General features: G+C 44.0%; 1 protein-coding gene across 6 annotated transcripts in view; it reads left to right on the forward strand.

The window, feature by feature from the left end:
• The window catches only part of plxna4 (plexin A4), a 721,825-nt gene that overhangs the window by 648,634 nt on the left and 49,212 nt on the right, over positions 1-23,979 (forward strand). For all 6 annotated transcript variants that reach the window (XM_059987082.1, XM_059987079.1, XM_059987077.1 and 3 more), the window contains 2 exons: positions 490-556; positions 2,279-2,425. In XM_059987082.1, the coding sequence (XP_059843065.1) occupies positions 490-556; positions 2,279-2,425 (214 nt within the window). The remainder of the gene's footprint in view (positions 1-489; positions 557-2,278; positions 2,426-23,979) is intronic.

Below are 23,979 nucleotides of genomic sequence, written 5' to 3' on the forward strand. Positions count from 1 at the left end.
GCTAAGACTAAATCAGGGGATTGTTGGGCAACACGGCTCGAGGGGCCTATTCTGTGCTGTATCTCAGTGACTGAATAAGTAGACTGAGGGGCAATATTAAAAAGGTGTTTGTTTCATGAGGAGCATAGATAGGGTGAATGGACCCAGTCTTTTTTCCAGCATTGGGGCAATCATAGGTAGAGAACATAGGTTTAAAAAGGGCATTAATAAGAACCTGAGGGGCGACTTTCTCACTCGGGGGGCAATCCGTATGTGGGATGAGCTACCAGGGGAAGTGTTAGAGGCAGGTACTGTCTGGATATTTAAAGGCTACTTGGAAAGGTACTTGGATAGGAAAGGTTTAGAAGGATGTGAGTCCAATGCAGGCAAATGGGCTTAACTTATGTGGGCATCTTTGTTGGCATGGACCAGATGGGCCAAAGGGCCTCTTACTGTGCTGTATGGCTATTTAATTCATCACTCTATTTTTCTTTCTCTTTGTTGTTTTAGAACTGAATCTGTAGCAGAAAAGATGTTGACCAACTGGTTTACATTCCTCTTGTACAAATTCCTTAAGGTAAGACAGACAAATGTTCTTCGTTCCTTTCATCCGCACTGTGAAATGGAAGTCCGAAGAGTTTGCTCAGTGGGTGGACAGAATCTTATTTATAATTGGGCTTGTGGTACATTAATGAATTGATTAATAAGACTCTGTTTCTGTTATAAGTGGCTCTATTTCTATACCTTCTTGTGGGTACTATATTGACTTTTCTATTTTATACTGTAAACTTCCATTAGTTCATTGTGCCTGCAGTGTGTACTCTCCACAAAATTCACTGCAACAGATTTTCATGACTTCTTCTCCCTCCAGGAAATGTTTGGAAATACATCTGCAATCTTCTGTCATTTCTTGGTCCTGGGTCTAGGTGGACTCCATTGGACCAACATTATCACATGGACTGCAGTGATTCGTGAGACTTCATTAGGACACCTGACGAGAGGTCTCAGCCTGTAATGTAGACTGTTCATTCCCCTCCATAAATCCTGCCTGACCTGCTGAGTGCCTTCAGCATTTTAGATCTGAAGATCTAAATGAGCAGAAATAGGCCTCTTGCCCCATCAAGTCTTCCCTGTCATTCCATCATGGTTGACTTAATATCCCTCTCAACCCTATTCTCCTGCCCTGTAACCTTTGATGCCCTTACTAATCAAGAACCAATCAACCTCATCTTTAAATATCCCAATAACTTGGCCTCCACAGCCGTCTGTGAAAAGGAATTCCATAGATTCACCACCTTTTGGCTAAAGAAATTCCTCCTCATCTCTGTTCGAAAGGGACTTCCTTCTATTCAGAGGCTGTGCCCTTCGGTCCTAGACTCTGCACATCATCTCCTTCCGGGTCTTTCAATACTCAATAGGTTTCAATGGGATCTCCCCCACTCCCCACCCCACTCCACCGCTCTTCTAAACTCCAGCAAGTATAGGTTCAGAGCCATCAAACACTCCTCGGGTGTTAACCCTTTCATTCTCAGGATCATTCTTGTGAATCTCCTGTGGACCCTCTCCAATGCCAGCACATTTTTTCTGAGATAAAACTGCTCTCAATACTACAAGTACAGGCTAACCAGTGCTTTATAAATCCTCATTATTACATCTTTGCTTTTATATTAAAGCCCTCTCAAAATTACTTGCATTTCTTTTACCTTGCTCAGCATGACTCAATCTGTAAGTTAACCTTTCGGGAATCCTGCAGAAGGATTCCCAAGCCCCTTCATAACTCTCATTTCCAAATTTTCACCCCACTTAGAAAATAGTCTGTGGTTTTATTCCTTCTACCAAAGTGCATGACCTTACACTTCTCGACACTGCATTCCATCTGCCACTTCTTTGCCCCTTCTCCTAATCTGTCGAAGTCCTTCTGCAGCCTCCCTGCTTCCTCAATGCCACAGACCCCTCCACCTATCTCTGCGTCGTCCGCAAACCTGACCAGAAAGTCGTCAATTTTGTATGTGTCGCTCTAGGTTTCTGGCATCTGCTGATGGGCTGGGTGCTGTGCCTTCAGTACAGCACGATCCTGTCGGTGTGGGCACAGTGAACAGCTCTGTACTTGGAGCAGGCGAAGCATTTGCATAGCCCTAAAGGTTAGCAGGTGCAGAAGTGTTTTCGTATTCATTCTAGGCTGGAATGAGACCAAGGAGCCAGGAATAGACAAGAATTTGTAGCTAACACTAGGATCAACAGTTGTAGTTGCAGCCATGCATGCATCTGTGCTAATGCCGACCTCTCTCGTGTTGATCAGGAATGTGCGGGGGAGCCGTTGTACATGCTTTTCTGTGCCATCAAGCAGCAGATGGAGAAGGGGCCAATCGACTCGATTACAGGCGAGGCACGCTACTCTCTGAGCGAGGACAAGCTCATCAGACAGCAGATAGATTACAAGACAGTGGTAAGCAAAGAACCCAGCCCAGGATGGGGACCTCGGGGAGGGAGAGGATGGGGCATGGGTAACGAGGATGGCTGTGCTAATTTGTGCAGATCACAGAGGGCAGGATATTCCTGTCGAGCTCAGATGGGTGGTTAAACAGACCTGTGCTAATTATTCCTAGGCTGATGTAAAATGTTTCCAATGAAGAGCTGTCGTTGTGCCAAATGGCACATGTGATTTGCCCAAGAAACTTCCTCCCTTCACTAACCACACCAGAAAAAATGAGGGTGTCTTGTTTTTCTCCCTCTGGAGAGTTGCCCTGGGGGTAGACACTTCTTCACATAGTCTCTGCATTCTTCCCTAGTAAGTCGCTGATGGGCAAAGCCTGCTCAGGAGGTGGAGGAACACAGCAGGTCAGGCAGCATCGAAGGAGGGGAATAAACAGTTAGCGTTTTGGGCCGAGACTGTTCTTCGGATCCTGTTTATTAAATGGTGTCTGTCTGTTTCCCTTCATAGATGCTGCCTGACCTACTGATTTCTTCCAGCATTTTGTGTGTATTGCTCAAGATTTTCAGCATCTGTAGAATCTCTTGCATGAAAAGAGTTGGAGGCAATGTAGCCAAGTCTTTGGACTTAAGAGGCCAGTGCCCATGGGCTTGTATTTTCCACTGGGAGGAGCCAAACAACCTAGATTAGAGCTGACTAGAGTTCCTAAGAAAGATCACAGGCAGTTTTAATGAAAGAGTTAATGACAGAGTTTTGACAGAGTTAATAGACAGAAACTTTCCAGTGGAAGACAAGGCAGAAAATGCAGATTTCAAGTGGATAGAAAAGGGAAATGCAAGAAAGATTGTTTCTAGAATGGCTCTGGTCCTGTAGTTGATGGGCCTGGGCAGGATGGAGCAGAACTCAGTGAAACCTACTTTATATTGAGAGAGTCGACATGAAGACGACATTAAAGGAGTCTAGAATTCAAGAGCATAGTCCCAGAGTAGAAGAGGCCCATTTAGAATGGAGATGAGGAGGAATTTCTTCAGCCAGGTGCCACATCTGTGGAATTTGTTGCCACAGGCAGCTGTGGAGGCCAAGTCATTGGGTGTATTTAAAGCTGAGGTTCATAATCAGGGCATCAAAAGTTACGGGGAAAATGCAGAAGAATGGGGTTGAGGGGAATAATAAATCAGCCATGATGGAATGGCGGAACTGGCTTGTTGGGCAGAATGGCCTAATTCTGCTCCTATGTCTTATGGTCTAAAGTTGTTGGTCATAGTGCAGTACACTCAGTGACACTTTATGAGCTACCTCCTGTACCCAGTGAAGTGGACACTGAGTGTATGTTCGTGGTCTTCTGCTGCTGTAGCCCATCCACTTCAAGAGCCAATGCAATGGATCAATTGGCCTATTTCATCTCCTATATCTTGGGGTCTTGTGGAATGCATTCCCTGCAGACAGAGTAAATGATAACTTCCTGAATGGAATTTGATAAGAATATAGACCTATAACATTTGTGTAATTAATTTGAAACAAACAGGGCACTGGGAATCATTAATTATTCTTCAATGAACTAGCTCAGGCCTAATGCTTGGCTCACTGTGTGAAGTGGGGTGTCACCGTATCTTTAAGGTTCCCAGCAAGTATGTTAGATGCTTTAACTGTGTGAAACACAGTTCCTGTGTTGAACAGGAAGCTACTCTTTTGTTCAACTTGGCCACCGCAGTAGCATAGCAGTTATCGCGACAAAATTACAGCTCAGGGAGTTGGAGTTTGGAGTTTAATTCTGACATCATCTGACAAATTTCTACATCCTCTCGTGGAAGGCGTGGGTTTTCTCTGAGTGCTCTGGTTTCCTCCCACAGTCCAATAATGTACCGTTTAGTATGTTAATAGGTTATTATAAATTGTCCCATGATTAGGGTTAAATCGGGGGTTGCTGGGCAGAGTGGATCGAAGGGCCAGGTCTGTGTTGTATCTCAATAAATAAAACAAATAAATTTTCTCTCTCCAGAAGGCAAACGAGTGAGGGAGAAGGGATGGTGTGGGAAGGAGAGGGTAATAACCCAGGATGTTGTGTGAGAGAAGAGGGCAACAGCTGATTTAGTGCCAAGATCACACCCTATGTTGCATGGACTAAAACACCCAGTATGGTAAATTATGTATTGCTTCAGCAGGGTCCGTTGCAAACTTAGGGCTCTGTAAACAATCTGTTAATTTATTTGTAGCTTGATTTAATAATGAAGGCTGAAGAGCCAAGTCAGTTTAAGAAATGCAGCAATCCCTGACTGATCATGCTCTCTGGCTGATTACACTTCAAATCTAACAGCTAATTGGAGCGTCAGTGCATAGTTTGGCATAATATCTACCCTCTCCAGCACCACTGATCATCATCCCAGGAGACAGGGGTGGCTAAACAATAATTGGAAATCTTCCTGAGTTTTGATCAACGATCTCCACTCACCCGTCCTCCAGCACCCTCAAGCCTCACCTCACCTCTGTCCACAGGTTATGTCTAAGGTGTACTGGGGTGTTAGTTAACATGTTTATCATGTGGGCCAGTGAGAAAACAGTTAGGTTCTTCATTAATTCTTGGCTGACCATCAGACCTACCATACATATCATGTTAAAATATAATCAGAACAAACACCCTGTTTCATTCTCGAGCCAATTTTCATCCAGAGTCCATGAAGTCCGGACGACAGCACATTGGCGCAGCTGCTAGAGCTGCTCCCTCACAGTTCCAGTGGCCCAGGATCAATCCTGAGCTTGCGTGCTGTGCTTGGGGGGGGGGGGGGGGGGTTTGTATGTTCTCCCCGTCACCGTGAGTGTTCTTGTGACTGACTAAAGCTGAGCCACATGGAAGATGTAACTGGGAAATGAATCATACCCACTGTGCAGGAGAGATTTTTAAGTGCAGAAGGCGTTGCATTGGTGCATTTCCACTCTCTCAACCTCGGAGGTCCGGGTCCAGTGGTATGAGTAGTCATCACAACTGAGGTCTTCCTTGATTGCAGTGGAAGACCATGACTACTTCTTCTGTGCCTGATCATTCCCTTCACTCTCCACGGAGTATTGGTCGTTGGATCTCACTGTAGATCCCATCCACCCAGTCCACCAGAGCTTGCTTCGCATGTTAGTCCCTAATACAGCAAACCTTCAGGAGAATCCTAATGCAAGTAAATCTCAATTTCTTGACACAATGAGTAAATTTATTACCAAAGCTCATATATTGTATGTCACTGTACATTAACTTGGAAATGAGGGGCGAAGAAGCCAGAATAAAAAGGTGGGAGGAATAAGTATTAGGCTAAATACGGCTGGCATATGTCATGAAATTTGTTGTTTCTACGAAGGGGAAGGAGAAGAAGTTGGCAGGTGAGAGGTGAGACCAGGTGAGGGGGAGTAAAGGTGAAAGATTAAAGGGCTGCAGAAGAAGGAATCTGATAGGAAAAGACAGTGTGCCTTGAGAGAAAGGGATGAACTGATTAACTACAGTTTCAGTTGCTATAATCTCCTACTTCAACATTTTGAATATAGTCGGGTAAATGTACACAATTACATATTTACATTGGTAACGCATCCTGACTAGCAGCACCTACATGAATATTAAATGCTGGTGTCTGCTCCAAAAGCAGCAGTGTGCTAGTGTAGTGGTTAGCACGCTTTACAGTACCAGCGACCTGAGTTCAATTCCTTCTGCTGCCTGTAAGGAGTTTGTACGTTCTCCTCATGACCATGTGCGTTTCCTCTGGGCGCTGCAGTTTCCTCCCATAGTACGAAGCGATTAGTGGGTTAATTGTTTATTGTAAATTGCCTCATGATCAGGCTAGGATTAAATCGGGAGACTGCTGGACGGCCTAGTTTGAAGGTCTGGAACGACCCTTTTCAGGCTGTATCTCAATAAAATAAATAAATAAATAAATAGAAATATACCCCTTCGGTCAGACTGTTGAGGGATGACTTCATGAGTGTACTGCTCAAAGTGACAAAAAGATCTGTCCTGTCCTGAACTGAACATTAAGTGGCAGGGACTGGATATTACCACACCTTTAACAATGTGTTGATATCAGGAGCATTCATCTATTGCCTTCCCCGGGACGGAATCAGAACGTCCGGCTGGTTTCCCTGGAACATGGAGTATTATAGTGCAGTAGAGGCCCTTCGCTCCACAATATTGTGGCAACCTTTTAACCTAATCTGAGATCAAACCCTCACAAAATACTGGAGAACCTCAGCAGGCCAGCAAGCGTCTATGCAAAACTGTTGAAGTTTACTCTTCCATAGATGCTGCCTGGCCTGCTGAGTTCCTCCAGCATTTTGTTAGTGTTGCTTTTCTATTTCCAGCATCTGCAGATTTTCTCCTGTTTTCAATCTAACCCTTCCCTCCTACAGTCCTCCAGTTTTGTATCATCCATGTGTTTATCTCTTAAACGTCTCTAATGTACCTGCCTCCACCACTGCCCTGGCAGTGTGTTCCATGCACCCACTACTCTGTGTAAAAAAACTTAACCCTGACATCCCCCTATGCTTTCCTCCAATCACCTTAAAATTATGCCCCTCATATTAAATAATTCCATCCTGGTGAAAAGTTTGTAGCTATCCACTATATCTGTGCCCCTTATCATCTTATACACCTTTATCAAGTCACCTTGCATCCTCTGTGTCACAAAGTGCGAGCTGGAAGTTTTAGTTGTGTACGGGTTTTATTTCCAGAAGGCTGCTTCTCATTTTAGTTCATCCACAATGTCAAAGGTCCAGGATGATCCCTAACAAAAGCTTCCCCTGGCTGTTCCAAGTTACCTCTGACCTTCTAAAGATGCTGAGATTGACAGTAAATTGGACACAGTAACAATTGCCACTAGTGTGTAGGTGAATGGTCAAATCTGGGCAAAAGTTGATGGGAATGTTGGAAGAATAAAATAGAACCTTTATTAATTTTATTTGTCACATGAACATCAAAACACACAGTGAAACGTATCACCCCATGTCAACAACCAACACAGTCTGAGGGTACGCCGGGGACAGCCTGCAAGCGTTGCCATGTTTCTGGTGCTCACAACTTACTAACACTAATCCATACATCTTTGGATGTAGAGTTGGTGTTAGACGGATTGGCAGGAACTCAGTGAGCCGTAAGTACTGACTCGATGATTAATCTCTGGTTCTGATAGACTCATGCCGGTTCCATTGGGCTCATCCCAGTTCCGATAGGTTCATCTGGTTCCAATAGGTTCATCGCTGTTCCGATAGGCTCATCTGGTTCTGATAGGCTCATCCAGGTTCCGATAGACTCTTCCTGGTTCTGATAGGCTCATCCTGGTTCCAATAGGGTCATCGCTGTTCCGATAGACTCATCCTGGCTCTGATAGACTCATCCCAGTTCCGATAGGGTCATCCAGGTTCCGATAGGCTCATCTGGTTCTGATAGGCTCATCCTGGTTCTGATAGGCTCATCCAGGTTCCGATAGACTCTTCCTGGTTCTGATAGGCTCATCCAGGTTCCGATAGGCTCATCTGGTTCTGATAGGCTCATCCAGGTTCCGATAGACTCTTCCTGGTTCTGATAGGCTCATCCTGGTTCCAATAGGGTCATCGCTGTTCCGATAGACTCATCCTGGCTCTGATAGACTCATCCCAGTTCCGATAGGCTCATCCTGGTTCCGATAGGCTCATCCAGGTTCCGATAGGCTCATCCTGGTTCTGATAGGCTCATCCAGGTTCCGATAGACTCATCCTGGTTCCGATAGAGTCTTCCTGGTTCTGATAGGCTCATCCAGGTTCCGATAGGCTCATCCCGTTCTGATAGGCTCATCCAGGTTCCGATAGACTCTTCCCGGTTCTGATAGACTCATCCAGGTTCCGATAGACTCTTCCTAGTTCTGATAGGCTCATCTAGGTTCCGATAGACTCTTCTCGGTTCTGATAGGCTCATCCAGGTTCCGATAGACTCATCCTGGTTCCGATAGACTCTTCCTGGTTCTGATAGGCTCATCCAGGTTCCGATAGACTCATCCCGTTCTGATAGGCTCATCCAGGTTCCGATAGACTCTTCCTGGTTCTGATAGACTCATCCAGGTTCCGATAGACTCTTCCTAGTTCTGATAGGCTCATCTAGGTTCCGATAGACTCTTCCCAGTTCTGATAGGTTCATCCTGGCTCTGATAGACTCATCCTGGCTCCGATAGATTCATCCTGGCTCCGATAGAATCCAGGGCCATCCTGAAGGGTTGTTCATGCTGTAAAGGGTGGGTTAGAGTAAGAGGTCAGGGCTAATGAACACCTACAGCAAGAAGCGCTGTCGATTCTGCCTAGACTGTTGTGTTCTTCCAGCATTTTGTGTATGGTGGTGTTTGAATTTCCAGCATCTGCAGATTTCCTTGTGTTTGACCTACAGCAAGATCCAGCCACAGTTCTGTTCTGTCAGTGGGTTATGCAACAAATTGGGTCACTGTGCCTTTAAGATGTTGAATGACTTCTTCATGCATTACTATGAAAGACAACTGTAGGAATTATCTGGAATTACAGTTGGAAGATTGTGATAACCTGATTGCAGAATTTACTGCTTGGTTACCCTGAGGCGCTAGAGATGAGTAGACCATGTAGTTTTACATGTCTCTGCAAGGCTCCTAATGGAAAAAATAACCTCCTACAATTTGTACATCTCAAATAGTCTTGCTTGTGAGCGCTGTTGAAGCAGCGGAGAGATAATGACAGAGACTGCACAGGAATAACCAACTCAAACCTGTTTGAGTCTGAAGATTTTTTTGAAAAGGAGAACATATTGGAAGTGAAAAGCTGCATCTGATTGAGGAAGGGCAGACAAAAATTCTGGGTGTGGGTCTTGTGGAAGTTGTACTTATTTAGAGATACAATGTGGACTAGGCCCTTCTGGCCCATCAAGCCCCAGTGGCCAGCAACCCCTGACTACCCCGATTAACCCTAACCCAATCATGGAACAATTCACTATAATCAGTTAACTTACCCACTATGTTTTTGGACTGTGGGAAGAAACCAGGACACCCGGAGAAAACCCACACATTCCATGGGGAGAACGTACAGACACCTTACAGATGATGTTGGGATTGAACTTTGAACTCTGATGCCCAGGGCTGTAGTAACATTGAACTAACCACTATGCTACTGTGGCACCCCAAAGCCCCAACAATCAGACTGCCCATATAATACTACAAGTGGAATGGTGTGCTGTCTCATACATAGCATGCTCAGGTGATGTCAAGCTACCAACCTGACCTGCTACTTTGGCAATTTCTTATATCATTCCTGTTCATCGACCCTTCCCCACCCACCCATCATCCCCCTCTCAGCTGGACTCACCTGCCTACCCACCTCCTTATACTGGCTTCTACGCCTTTCCGTTCCAATCCTCACAAAGAGTCGCAGCCTGAAACATTGACTGTTCATTTCCCTCCGTAGATGCTGCCTGACCCGCTGAGTTCCTCCAGTGTGTGTGTGTTGCTCAAGATTTGCAGCATCCGAGGAAACTCTTGTGGCTCCTCCTTTTTAACAATTCTTGTTACCCCTTCCTCAAAATTCTGTAAGTGGTTTGCATCAGATTTTAACAGGTGACACTCCTGAGAAGCACCTTTGATCATTTTGCTGCAAGTTAGTTGAACGTTATTGATTCAATTTTAAGTATGTCACAACATACTGCAGAAGGCAGTGGCCGCAATCGGCAAGCTGTAATTTCCCTTAGAAGTGTATTTATGAACCATCTAAAACAGGGGCTTCCAACCTTTTTTATGCCTTGGACCCCTACCATTGACTAAGGGGTCAATTATTTTACAAGAGCCTTGAGTCTGACACCACCGGTTTCAGAAAGAGTTGTTACCCTTTAACCATCAGGCTTCCGAACCAGCACGGATAACTTCACTCACCTCAACACCGAACTGATTCCACAACCTACTCGTGTTCGCAGTGTGATTTATTTATTTATTTTTGTGTTTGCTCAGTTTGTCTTCTTTTGCACATTGGTTGTTTGTCAGTCTTTGTGTGTAGATTTTCATTGATTCTATCGTGTTTCTTTGTTCTATTGTGAATGTCTGCAAGAGAATGAATCTTTACTTACTTTATTGTCACCAAACAATTGATACTCGCAGCGATCATCACAGCAATATTTGATTCTGTGGTTCGCGCTCCCTAAAGTACAAATCGAAGTAAATATAATAAAAATTAAATGATAATTCGTAATTAGAAACATAGAGAATAGGTTCAGGAGTAGGCCATTCAGCCCTTCGAGCTTGCACCGCCATTTAGTATGATCATGGCTGATCATCCAACTCAGAACCCTGTACCCACCTTCTCTCCATACCCCCTGATCCCATTAGCCACAAGGGCCATATCTAACTTCCTCTTAAATATAGCCAATGAACCGGCCTCAACTGTTTCCTGTGGCAGAGAATTTCACAGATTCACCACTCTCTGTGTGAAGAAGTTTTTCCTCATCTCGGTCTCCTCATCTCCTTAAACTGTGACCCCTCGTTCTGGACTTCCCCAACATTGGAAACAATCTTCCTGCATCTAACTTGTCCAATCCCTTTAGAATTTTATACGTTTCAATAAGATTCCCCCCTCAGTCTTCTAAATTCCAGTGAGTGTATGCCTAGTCGATCCAGTCTTTCTTCATATGAAAGTCCTGCCATCCCAGGAATCAATCTGGTGAACCTTCTTTGTACTCCCTCTATGGCAAGAATGTCTTTCCTCAGATTAGGGGACCAAAACTGCACACAATACTCTAGGTGCAGTCTCACCAAGGCCTTGTACAACTGCAGTATAACCTCCCTGCTCCTGTACTCAAATCCTTTTGCTATGAATCCCAACATACCATTTGCCTTTTTCACTGCCTGCTGTACCTGCATGCACACTTTCAATGACTGGTGTACAATGACACCCAGGTCTCGTTGCACCTCCCCTTTTCCTAATTGGCCACCTTTCAGATAATAATCTGTTTTCCTGTTCTTGCAACACAAGTGGATATCCTCACATTTATCCACATTAAATTGCATCTACCATGAGTTTGCCCACTCACCTAACCTATCCAAGTCACCCTGCATCCTCTTAGCATCCTCCTCACAGCTAACACCACCGCCCAGCTTCGTGTCATCCGCAAACTTGGAGATGCTGCATTTAATTCCCTCGTTTAAATCATTAATATATAATAGAAAAGGGAAAGTAAGGTAGCGTAAGTCAGGTCCGGATATTTGGAAAGTGTGGCCCAGATCTGGGTCAGGATCTGTTCAGCAGTCTTATCACAGTTGGAAAGAAGCTGTTCCCAAATCTGGCCGTATGAATCTTCATGCTCCTGAACCTTCTCCTGGAGGGAAGAGGGACAAAAAATGTGTTGGCTGGGTGGATCGTGTCCTTGATTATTCTGGCAGCACTGCTCCGACAGCTTGCGGTGTAAAGTGAGTCCAAGGATGGAAGATTGGTTTGTGTGATGTGCTGGGCTGTGTTCACGATCTTCTGCAGCTTCTTCCCATCTTGGACAGGACAACTTCCATACCAGGTTGTGATGCACCCTAGAAGAATGCTTTCTACAGTGCATCTATAAAAATTAGTGAGAGTTTTAGGGGACAGGCCAAATTTCTTCAGCTTTCTCAGGAAGTAAAGGCGCTGGTGGGCTTTCTTGGCAGTGGACTCTGCTTGGTTAGACCAAGTCAGGTCATTTGTGATATTCACCCCGAGGAACTTAAAGCTTTTGACCTGTTCCACCTGCGCACCACCGATGTAGATGGGGTTGTGCGGTCCACTACTCCTTCTGAAGTCAACAACCAATTCCTTCATCTTGCTGACATCGAGGGATAGGTTATTGTCTTCGCACCATGCTACCAGAATCTCAGTATCATCTGTACTTTATAGTAAATGTACTTTGAACTTCAAACTTTTTGGAGTATTTGCTCATCATACAGGCATGGAAAGGGGGATTGAGTAAGTAATAGTGGTAATAGCTACAATCATGACTGGCTTTGTGGCTGTGAACGCCACTTCTGGAATCAGAAACAGGTGTAATATCACCAGCACGTGTTGTGAAATCTATTGTCTTTGCAGCAGCACTACAATGCAATACATAATAATATAGGAAAAAGCTAAATTACATTAAGTATATATAGATATTAAGTGGTTAAATTAAAGTAGTCGTGCAAAAATACAAAGTTGTAAGATAGTGTCAAGGGTTCAATTCCATTCAGAAATCGGATGGCAGAGGGGAAGCTGTTCCTGAATCACTGAGTGTGTGCCTTCAGGCTTCTGTACCTCCTTCCTGATGGTAACAATGAGAGAGGGCATGACCTGGGTGGTGGGGGTCCTTATGATGGATGCTGCCTTTTTGAGGCATTGCTCTTTAAAGATGTCCTGGATACTACGGAGGCAGCTCCATGATGGAACTGATTGAGTTTACAACTCTCTGCAGCTTTGATCCTGTGTAGTAGCCCCTCCTCCCCCCCCCCCCCCATACCAGATGGCAATGCAGCCAGTTAGAATGCTCTCTACTGTATATCTGTAGAAATTTTGGTGTTTTGGAGACATACCAAATGTTCTCAAACTCCTAATGAGATAGAGCAGCTCTTGTGCCTTCTTTGTAGCTGCATCAAAATGTTGGGCCCAGGTTAGATCTTTAATTCCGAATGTATTTATTGTTAGCACAATTTGTTCTTTTTTTGTTTGACATTTAACAAATTTTACAACATATGCTGGTGATATTAAACCTGATTCTGGTTTTTTTTTAAATCGGTTTATTGGGTGTCTTTATTTTTATGTGTGTAAGGAGATGATTCTCAAGGTTGTATATAGTATACATACATTAATAATAAAAGTACTTTGATCTTTGAACTTTGACTTTGAGTTCAAGTTTACAGAAGAACCACACTTGCCAGAATGTGCTCCTGTCTGGTGCAGAGTTCGCTGCAGAAGTCAAAAGAAGATTGTACATAACAGTGCACTGAGATTCATAATGGGTTACACAGCTTAAACACATTCTTTATGCTTGGGCATCAGCTCAAGTGACATCAGATGTCAGATTCTAACACCGTTGCTGGAAGCGAAGGTGAGAGATGATGCAGTCACTTACTTTATCGCAATTGGAATTGATTTATTATTGTCACATGTGCCAAGATACAGTGCAAAGCGTGCCTTGCATATCATTCATACAGATCAAATCATTGCACAGTGCATTGAGGTAGAACAAGGTAAAACAATAACAGGATGCAGAATGAAGTGTAATAGGTACAGAGAAATTATAGTTCTGGTAAACAATTAGGTGCAAAGTTGTAACGAGGTTCTATGTACCAAGTTGCAATGAAAGGCTCAATCTGCATGTTGTTTATACTGAGCAAATCAGGTCAAACAAATAAAACAATAGCAAAGCAGAATAAGGTGTAAAAACTGCAGTGTAGATAAGCGATAATGTGTAAGATCATAACAAGTCTGTCTGTTTAAGAGTCTGATAACAGTGGGATAGGAACTGTCCTTGGGCCGGGTGGTTGTACATGCTTTCAGGCTTTTGTATTGTCTACTTGTTGGAAGAGAGAAGAGAAAATGGCTGAGGTGAGTGGGGGCATTGATTCTGCTGGCTGCTTCGCTGAGGGAGAGGCAGGTTGCTGCGTCCACAGAGCAGCTCCCATGCCAAACCATGATGAATCCCGACAGTGCACCAAATAAAACTGGTCTCCAAAATTCTAAGCAAGAGGAGGCAAAAGAAATATGAAAGTATTAAGCCTTTAGTTGGTCTGCAAAAGGAAGAGTCTGGTAACTCTGAACAAACCAGAGGGTAACAAATGTGTGGGTCAATATCTGGAGAAAGCCTTGGTCTTATTCCTGCAGTGTTTAATTACAGCACTGAGCACAGCTCACAGTGGATATGACCTTGACAGAGAAACAGTGGTCAGACTGAATAATCTGAGATCTGGACACTGTTCTTCACAGTAGCACTTTACAAAATGAGTATCTCAGACAGCCTGTGTGAATACGGTGCCCGCCATTTAATTGAAAGCTGCAGTCTTTACAATTCAAGAGACAGGCTCGATGGAATCCACACGTTGAGCAATAATAATTGACAATAGCGCTGAGATTTGAAAGTTGATAGCTGACACCATACAAAAGAGGATGACAAATACTCATCTCATTGATGGTCTAGTCCAGCTATTGCCAATATGATGGATGTTCTAGCCTTTGTGAAATAATCTGTTGTGCTGTACTTTTTCCAAGCCTAGCTTTAGATAAAACATCAAGTGTTTCATAATTAAAAAAAGAACTTGGAACATTTTCCCTGGAGCTTTTTAGGCACATGTCAGGTACGATCAGTGGTGTGGTGTCACCAGCACCAGACTTTGAGCAAGTGGTCCCGGTTCAGACCCGGCGGGCTGCTTGCACGTTTTCCATCCATGCTGGGTCGAGCATCGAGCTTTCAACTAGGCTTTGTGAAAAACCGATTTAAAAAACGGCTCGATGCACCACATGGCGCGGAAAGGAACAACAACAACAATCAGGTGCCGAAGGAGCAATATCTGTGCAACAGGCAGCAAACACTGGAGGAACTCAGCAGGTCAGGTAGCATCTATGGCAGGGGTGGGCAAACTTTTTGACTTGAGGGCCACAAAGGGTTCTAAAATTTGACAGGGGTGCCGGACCAGGAGCAGATGGACGGAGTGTTTTGGTAATACACATCATAAGAGAAAATAAAATATCATGGGATATGTAGAAAACATGTGCTTTAATTGCAATTGAAAATGAACAAATGCATTACAACAAAATATCTGTCTTTGAAGTCCCATGGTATTTAGCTATTTATTGAAATGACTTTTAAAACACTGAAAATTAAATGAAATACAGCTTTTTTAAATAGTAACAGTTATTATTTTAAAGCACTGAAAATTCTGTTATCCTTCAAGATATTATCATCATCACTCTCCTCCTGACTGTCTTTATTTCAAAAACGGTAGGAGATGCAGATCTACTTGTCCTGCTCCTTCTTATTCAATTGTCCCCTGTGCCAAAACTCAACAACGACCCGCACAATGACAGAACAGTGAGAGCACGCCAATATGCGGAGCTCTGTGCTCGCAAATCCCCGCTGGCTATCTCCCTTAGCCGGAATGCTGACTAATTGTGAGCCGGTTCGGATGTGCCAGGAAATGGGTCGCCACAAGGTCACAAAGTAAAGCGCAAATGTGGAGTAATACGCTGCACCTCAACAAAGGTCAATGTATATAGAGTGCGTCATCTATTGGGAAAACGCCAGAATTGCGGGGAAAAAACGTTAACAAGGTTTATTAATATAATTTCATCAAGTTCTGCGGGCCGGATTAAAAAGCTTAACGAGCCGCATATGGCCCGCGGGCCGTGGTTTGCCCATGCCTGATCTATGGGGAGGAGTAAGCAGTCACTGTTCTGGTCCGAGACCCTTCATCAGGACTGGAAAGAAGCAGGCAGAAGCCAGAATATGAAGGTGAGGAAGAGAAGGGAGAACAATCTAGTAGGTATAGACCACATGAGGGGCAAGGAGAGTGGGTGGGAAGGGGATAGCTGGGAGGTGATCAATGGAAAAGCTAAGGGGCTGAAGAAGAAGGAATCTGATAGGAGAGGACGGTAGATCTTGGAAAAAAGGGAAGGATGGCTACCAAATGAGATGTTAGGCATGTGAGAAGAAACAAAGAGGTGAGAGGGGAGCCAGAATGGGGAATTTCTTACTTTCCATTACACAAGACTATCTCCTTCAGAAAGGAAGATCTCCACAGATACGACCCAACCTGTGACAGTTACCAGCATTTTCAGTTTTTATTTTGGATTTCCTGCATCTGCAGTTTTTCTTTGATTTCCCCCTTCTATTGTGCCCTTGGTACTTCTCTGTAATATCCCTGATGTCTTTCACTCAATCATATGTTGAGTTTGTATTCACCTGCAGAGAAACAAGATAACTTATATTGTATATAATATATATATTATTCCTTCACCATTGATGCTGCCCTCTCCCACATCTCCTCCATTCCCCAGACACCACGCTCAGCTCATCTTCCCACTACCTTAACGTATTAGAGTTCCTCTCGTCCTCCCCAATCACCCCAGGAGCCTCTGCATCCAACATATCATTCTCCTCAATTTCTGCCATCTTTGATGGGACCCTAGCACCAAACATATCTTTACCTTGCCCCCTTCCCTCCACTTTCCAAGGCGATCCTTCCCTCCATGATCCCTTTTCTACTCATCCCTTCTCACTAATCTCCTTCCTGGCACTTACCCCCGCAGGTGGCAGAAGAGCTACACTTGCCCATTCACCTCCTCCTTCATCTTCATTCAGGCCCACAATGCATGACTATTTATTCCTCTCCCTAGGTGCTGCCTGGCCTGCTGAGTTCCTCCAGCATCTTGAGTGTGTTGCTCTAGATTCCCAGCATCTCTTGTGTTTAGAGCAGTTAAATTTAGGATTAATTAAGGGGCTGATTAAAGTAACTTGGATATTTTCAGATGTAGAAGAGAGTACTGAGATAATTAGGAACAAAAGCATGGAGAGCTTTGTACACAAGTGTGACAATTTTTTAAGGAGTGCATTGGGGCGATGGCTGATGAGCAAATAATCAAGTGTCAGAACTGTGAATGAGTTACAATGACCTGAGAACTTGGTCCACAAAAATGTTCTCTCAAATATCTTTCTTAATTTAGTGACCTTTAAAGATTCAAAGTTCAAGCTTATTTGTCTTTGTGTACATCAAAGCATACAGTGAGAAGTGTTGTTTGTGTTAACAACCAAGGATGTACTGGGAGTATCCCACAGATGTCACCACGTATTCCGGCACCAACATAGCCAGCATCCTCAGCATTGCCCAAGCACCAGGGAAATCCAATGCTCCTCCTTGTGCCCCAGGACCTATCATGAAATGGCTGACGAGGGCTCAGGTTTTAACGCATCGTCAAAGTGACAGTAGTCCAGGCCAGGAGACACTGCCCAGATTCTTGCTTCTCAGGTCTGGCACATTAACCCCACAACTTCTTGAGCAAAAGTTTAGTGAGATGATGCTGACAGTGAGTTAGGGCCTACCTTTTGTTCTACCAAAGTTCAAAGTACATTTATTATCAAAATATGTATACCATCTACAACCTTGGGATTCATCTACCTACAGGAGGCCATAAAACGAAGAAACCCAATGGAGCCCATTATAAAAAGACCATCAAACACTCAATGTGTGGAAAAAAAATCATGCAAACAATAACAGTAAACAAACAACATTCAGAACTAAGTTCATGTAAGTGAGTCCACAGCCACAAAGCCAGGAGCCCATTAGTTGCAGACACAAGTAAACCTCAGCGAGCAGCAAGCTGAACACTCGCCTGTGGCCCCCACATCCTGACCTTTTCAGTCTGGCCCCGCGGCGGACTCCAACTCCAGTTTAAGGTGGCGCTCGCTTAGACTAGTAGAACAAAAAGGCTTGAGTAATAATGGTTTGCAAACAATTTAAGAGTCAGAGTCAAGGACAGAAGACTAATTAGAAGGGATTAAAACTTGGAATCCATGCACTAAATCAACTACCCAGACCCTTTGTGTAACTTCATTAGTTCCAGAGTTGCTGTTTAATTCACATGCTCCACGGGCTTGTTCCCTTCGTGTTTTTCAAAGGCAACTCCATAAATTTGTCAGAGGAAGGCAGCTTGCACACGTGCACAAAGCAGCAGGCTTGCAAAGTTCATCTGTTCCTCAATTTACAAAGGAACTAGAACGTTTGCACTCTCTCAGATGAGGTGCCTATCTGAGCTACATCTTCTGCTGCCTTCGTGCTTTGTCATGCAAATTGAATGGGAGGGAGTGTTGGGTTTGGAGGTGTGAGGATGGGGGATGGTGTTGGGAAGGGAAGGGATTTGGGGATCTGTAATATCTCAGATAATGAAGTGCCATGCTTTGCAGTTGACAATTTAATTAACACCTGACTGAATAATGCATCCTGTTGACAAATGTTGCTTCAGATTTTATCCTTTTGAAATGTAATGACTCCGTTTATGGTTGAGGGTTGGTGATTTGCAGATTGCTGTTATTACTGCAAATAGAGTTATACTGCACTGAAATAGGCCCTTCAGCCCATCATATACCTGCTAATCCTTAACTACCAACAGATACTAATCTGCTTTCCTTCATCTGTAGTCTTTCATGCTATAGTGTTTCAAATGAACCAGAATCAGAATGAGTTTCATTATCAACAAAGACTACAGACGCCGGGAATCCAGAGCAACACACACAAATGACTGGAGGAACCCAGCAGGGTGGGCAGCACCTATAGAAATGAATAAACAGTCAATGTTTTGGGCCAAGACCCTTCATCAGGACTGAGGAGGAAGGGGGATGTCGCCAGAATAAAAAGTTGGGCGGGAGGGGAAACAGGCTAGCTGGAAGGTGATAGGTGAAGCCAGGTGTCACGGGAAAGGTCAAGGGCTGGAGAAGAAAGAATCTGATAGGAGAGGAGGGTGGACAATGTGTGAAAGGGAAGGAGGGGGGGACTCAGGTTGAGGTGATATGCAGGTGAGAAAAAGTGTAAGTTCAGAGTGAGGAATAGGGATGGGGGGAAATTTCTTCACCAGAAGGAGGAATTATTATTATCACTGACATGTGCCATGACATTTTAAGCACAAAAGAGATTCTGCAGATGCTGAAAATCCAGAGTAACACACACAAAATGCTGGAGGAACTCAGCAGGTCTGACAGCATCTATGGAAAGGAATAAGTAGTCGACGTTTTGGTCCAATCTTGGTGAATGTTCTCAGCCTGAAACTTTGACTGTTTTTTCCTCTCCTTACATGCTGCCTGACCTGCTGATTTCCTCCAGCATTTTGTGCATTATTATTGTGAAATTTGTTTCTTTTTGTAGCAGTTGTACAGTGCAAGACTGAGAAAAGTTACTATAAGTTACAAAAAAAAAGTGCAAAACAGGAATAATGATGTGGTGTTCCCAGCCCATTCAGAAATCTGATGGTGGAGGGGAACGTGCTGTTTCTGAAACGATGAATGTGGATCTTCAGACAATGATTCAGGAAAGGCTTCTTCTCCTGGTGGTAATGAGAAGAGGGAATGTCCCAGATGGTGAGGCTCTTTCATAATGGATGCCCTCTTCTTCAGGCACCACTTCTTGAGAATGTCCTTGATGCTGCAGTAGGTTTTACCCATAATGGACCTGGCTGTGAATACAATTCTCTGCAGACCTTTGTGATTGTACTCATTGCAGCCTCCATTCCAGCCGGTGATTCATCCATTCAGAATGTGCTCCACCAGGCATCCATAGAAACTAGTCAAGAGTCTTTGTGGACATACCAAATCTCTTCAACCTCCTAACAAGGTAGAGTCCAGGCCCTTTTACTTTCTCCTTGATGGTAGTAATGAGAAGCGCATGCATCTCAGAATCAGAATCAGAATCAGGTTTTATATCACTGACACATGTCGTGAAACTTGATGTTTTGCAGCAACAGTACAGTGCAGTATATAAAAAGCATATAAATTACAATATTCAATATATATATTAAAATATCAGAGTAAATGCATAGTGCAAAAAGAGAGCAAGAAGTAGTGCAAAGAGAGCTCTTGGATGGTGAGGGTCTGTCATTTAAAAGCCCCTTAACTCTTGTGGGAGCAGCTGACCCCACTGCCCTCTCAGACAGTGTGTTCCAGATTCAAAGACACAGCCAATTTCCTCCTCAAAATGTTCTACCCTTTGCTTTAATCCTGTGGCCTGCGATCACAGACTCCTCTGTGCAGGGGAACGTTTCTCACTGTCCACCCTATCATAATTTCCCATACTTTAGTTAGCTCTCCCTCAACCTCTTCTGTTGCCTGGTAAAAAAAACCTGTCTTCTCCTGCACCATCTCTGGAAGCATCTTCTTTGCAATAATATCGTTCCCACAGTGTCACAGCGATGAGAGGGCAGAATAGATTCATCAGGATTCCCACTGTTAACTAATTAATGCTTTATATAACTGTACAGTAACTTCGCTGTTCTTGTATTCAGTACCTTGCCTAATGAATGCTATTATCCAATATGCCTTTTTAACCACCTTATCTATCTTAACTGCCAATGTTCTTTCACTCTCCTAATTACTTTTTTCAAGAAATGCCTACTGTTCATGAACTCCTGTAGGGCCTCTTCTTTTCAGTTCTCTATCAACACCATAAGTGACCTCATTAGTCACTGATATCCCTTGACCTGCAGGAAAATGTTTTCCTTCAACTCTCGTTTTAATTCACTTGTGAACAACTTATAATCGCATCTTTGGTATCACTCCTCCCCGTGCCAGTTTGGCGTATTGGGTGGCATCCTTGTTTGTCTGTTTTACAAGGCCGAGTTGCTTGATGCTCAACCCAGCACGGGTGGAACTCGTGCAAGGATCCGACTGGGTTTGAACCAGGACCTCTCGCTCCAAAGTCTGGTGCGGATGCCACTACACCACCAGCACAGACATTTAGCAATGGTGTTCATTTTTTATTGTCCCATGTACTGAGATACAGTGTGAGGTTTAGTTTTGCAAGCAAATAGTTAAAAAACATATATACAAGTGTACACAGGGAAAATCAGTAACAATGCAGAATCCAGTGCTACAGTTACAGAGGAGGTCGGTGCAGGTAGACATTAAGTTTAAAGGACCATGAAAATGTAGTTGTGAGGTCAGTATTCGAACTTTAACGTAAAAGAGATCTATTCAAGAGTTTATAACCACGAGATTGAACCTGCCCTTGAGCCCGCTGATGCATTTTTTCAAGTTTTTTAAGCTTTTGTACCTTCCACCTGCTGAGAGGGAGAAGGGAGAATATTTGATCTGCGAGAGGACGTCTCCATAGATTGTAGACAAAGTCCATGGAGAGGAGACTGGTTTTCTTGATATTGTGGCCACACCTCTCTATAGTCTTGAGCAGAGCAGTTAATCAAAGGGAAATCCTCACTTATTTTGTGCTCTTTTTGTTTTAATGACTATACACATGGATAAGACCACAAGACATAGGAGCAGAATTAGGCTATTCAGCCCGTGAAGTCTGCCCCACCTTTCCACCCTGGCTGATTTATTTTTAAACAAACAAAACAAAATAAAGAGGAATAATAAATTAGCCATGGTGAAACAGACTTGATGGGCTGAATGGCCTAACTCTGCTTATGGTCGTATGGTCTTATGGTCTAAGGAGCAGTTGGACAAGACTAGATAGATACACTTTCAAAGAACTAACACATGCAAGACAACCTGACTGGCCCCATCTATGCCATGACAGATAAAGACAAAAGACTGTAGGGTCACATTTTAAATGCTGGAGGAATTCAGCAGGTCAAGCAGTATCTATGGAAAGGAATCAAGAGTCATTGTTTCCATGAGTCCTGATGAAAGGTCTCGTCTCAAAATGCCGACCTTTTATTCCTCGCCATTGATGCTGCCTGATCTGCTGAGTTCCTCCAGCACTGTGTGTGTGTTACTCTGGATTGACTGAAGCTCTTGTTCAGAGTTTGTTTGGATTACCTGTGCACCGTTCCCTCCCTGGTCGCGTTTTTCTTTCTGCTGCGTTCCCTGCTCACACAACATCCTTTACACTGTGAAGGCTGTGCTCTAGTCTGCTTCTTTGGTTAAGGTGCAGCATCACTGTTGGTGAGACCTGGCTTACGACTTAGCTTATTGCAGCCTGGCAAGGAACAAGTGCTCTTGCAGTGGGCAAGGCTGACCTGCTGTTCATGAAGCACATCAGATGTGACTGGTTGCTCTGGCAGGCATCGCCACTTCACGCTGGCATGGGCACGAACACATGTCCAGACACTGAGAGGCACTTGACTGAAAACTGGAAGCCTGATCTGGTAAGTGAAATAAGATCTGGCAGCTTGGTTGTTACCCCGACCATGTCTGGCAGCTCTTGCCAGCTCATTAGTTGTGCTGCTGGGGAGAGGAGGAGAGAGGGGAGGCGCAGAGTAGAAATCTGCCGAGGAACCGCTGTAGCCTCGTGGTTAGCGCGACACTATTACAGCCCGGGGTATTAGAGTTCTGAGTTCAATCCTGATGTCATCCGTAAGGAGTATAGACATTTCCCTGTGGAAAGTGTGGATTTCCTCCGAGTGCTCCGGTTTTCTCCCACAGTCCAAAGACGTACAGTTAATTAGTCATTGTAAATTGTCCCGCGATCGGGGGTTGCTGGGTGGCATGGCTGGAAGGGCCAAAGGGCCTATATCTTGATGTACTTTGATAAATAAGTAAGGAAAGAAAGGAGGAAATATGCCGTTGATAATGAAATGGCTTTTATTTAATAGCCTTCCTGGTAGCACAATCAATTTGCTTTGGACCATCACAACAGAGGGTTAATATGTTTTGCAAAAGCACAACAGTAATGAGTGTGGATCTTGTATATGACAGATTTAACTAGTGTGTGTGTGTGTGTGTGTCCTTTGACATTTTCTCTCCTAGTAACTCACAGTTCCACTTTCCCATAATTTTTTTTCTCACTACGCATTTCCTTGGATTTTCTCTTTACACACTTCAGAGTCATAGAATACTACAACACAGGAAAAGGCCCATCGACCCATTTAGTCCATGACAAGCTATTACTTTGCCACACTCTCACCACACTCTTGAGTGAAGAAGTGCCCCCTCATGTTGGCCTCAAACATTTCACCTTTCACCCTTAACCCATGAACTCTAGTTGTAGTCCCACCAAAACTCAGTGGAAAAAACTTGCTGGCTTTAAACTTATCTATACCCTTTGTAATTTTATATACCTCTATCAGATCTCCCTTCATTCTCCTATGTGCTCAGGAATAAAGTTAAAACATATTCAAAATTCCCCTATCACTCAGGTCCTGAAGTCCTGGCAACATCCTTGTAAATTTTCTCTGTACTCTTTTGATCCTATTGCTATCTTACCTATAAGCAGCTGGGACCTTTATTGATCTATCCCATTTAATTCTGGCGTAAACTTGCAGCTCTTTCGTCCCATTGTCCACCCCACTCTCCTCCCATCTGCCTCAGTCTGTCTCAACCCTCCTGTTTGCCTTGCAAGATGTCTCTGTGACCATCTGCCTGTTGCCTCTCATCCATCTCCAGCTGTGAGCTTGTTTCCGCAGCCAGCACCTGTAAATAAAGTGGATGAATTGTCTGCTGCATGAAGTAAATTTTTAACACAAGTTTAGGAAGTTCAGCGCCCACCTAATGTCTTCTGAAGATCCGTGACCTCAGGGTGTATCATCCACCAGGTGGACTGCAGAAACTCACCAAAGCTTTCTCAGCAACATGTTAAGGTCCTCTTTCTCCATCACCCAGAAGGACAAGGCTAGCAGGGACTTGAACCATAACCTTCCAGGTCAAAGGCCATACTGACCTGAAAATAGATGACAGAGTTCTAACAGTTTGAATTTCCAGCATCTGCAGATTTCCTGGTGTTTGACAAAGTTCTAAATATAGTCACTTAAGTTTGATGTGGAGCCGACTGTTGGTGCAGCGGCATCCGCACTGGACTTCAAGGCAAGCGGTCCCGGGTTCGTATCAGGCCGGCTCCTTGCATGCTTTCTATCTGTGCTGAGTTGAGCATGGAGCTAACAACTCAACCTCATAAAACACAGACAGAAATGCTAAA

Source organism: Hypanus sabinus, chromosome 13 (genome assembly GCF_030144855.1).
Source record: "Hypanus sabinus isolate sHypSab1 chromosome 13, sHypSab1.hap1, whole genome shotgun sequence".
Classification (NCBI taxonomy): domain Eukaryota; kingdom Metazoa; phylum Chordata; class Chondrichthyes; order Myliobatiformes; family Dasyatidae; genus Hypanus; species Hypanus sabinus.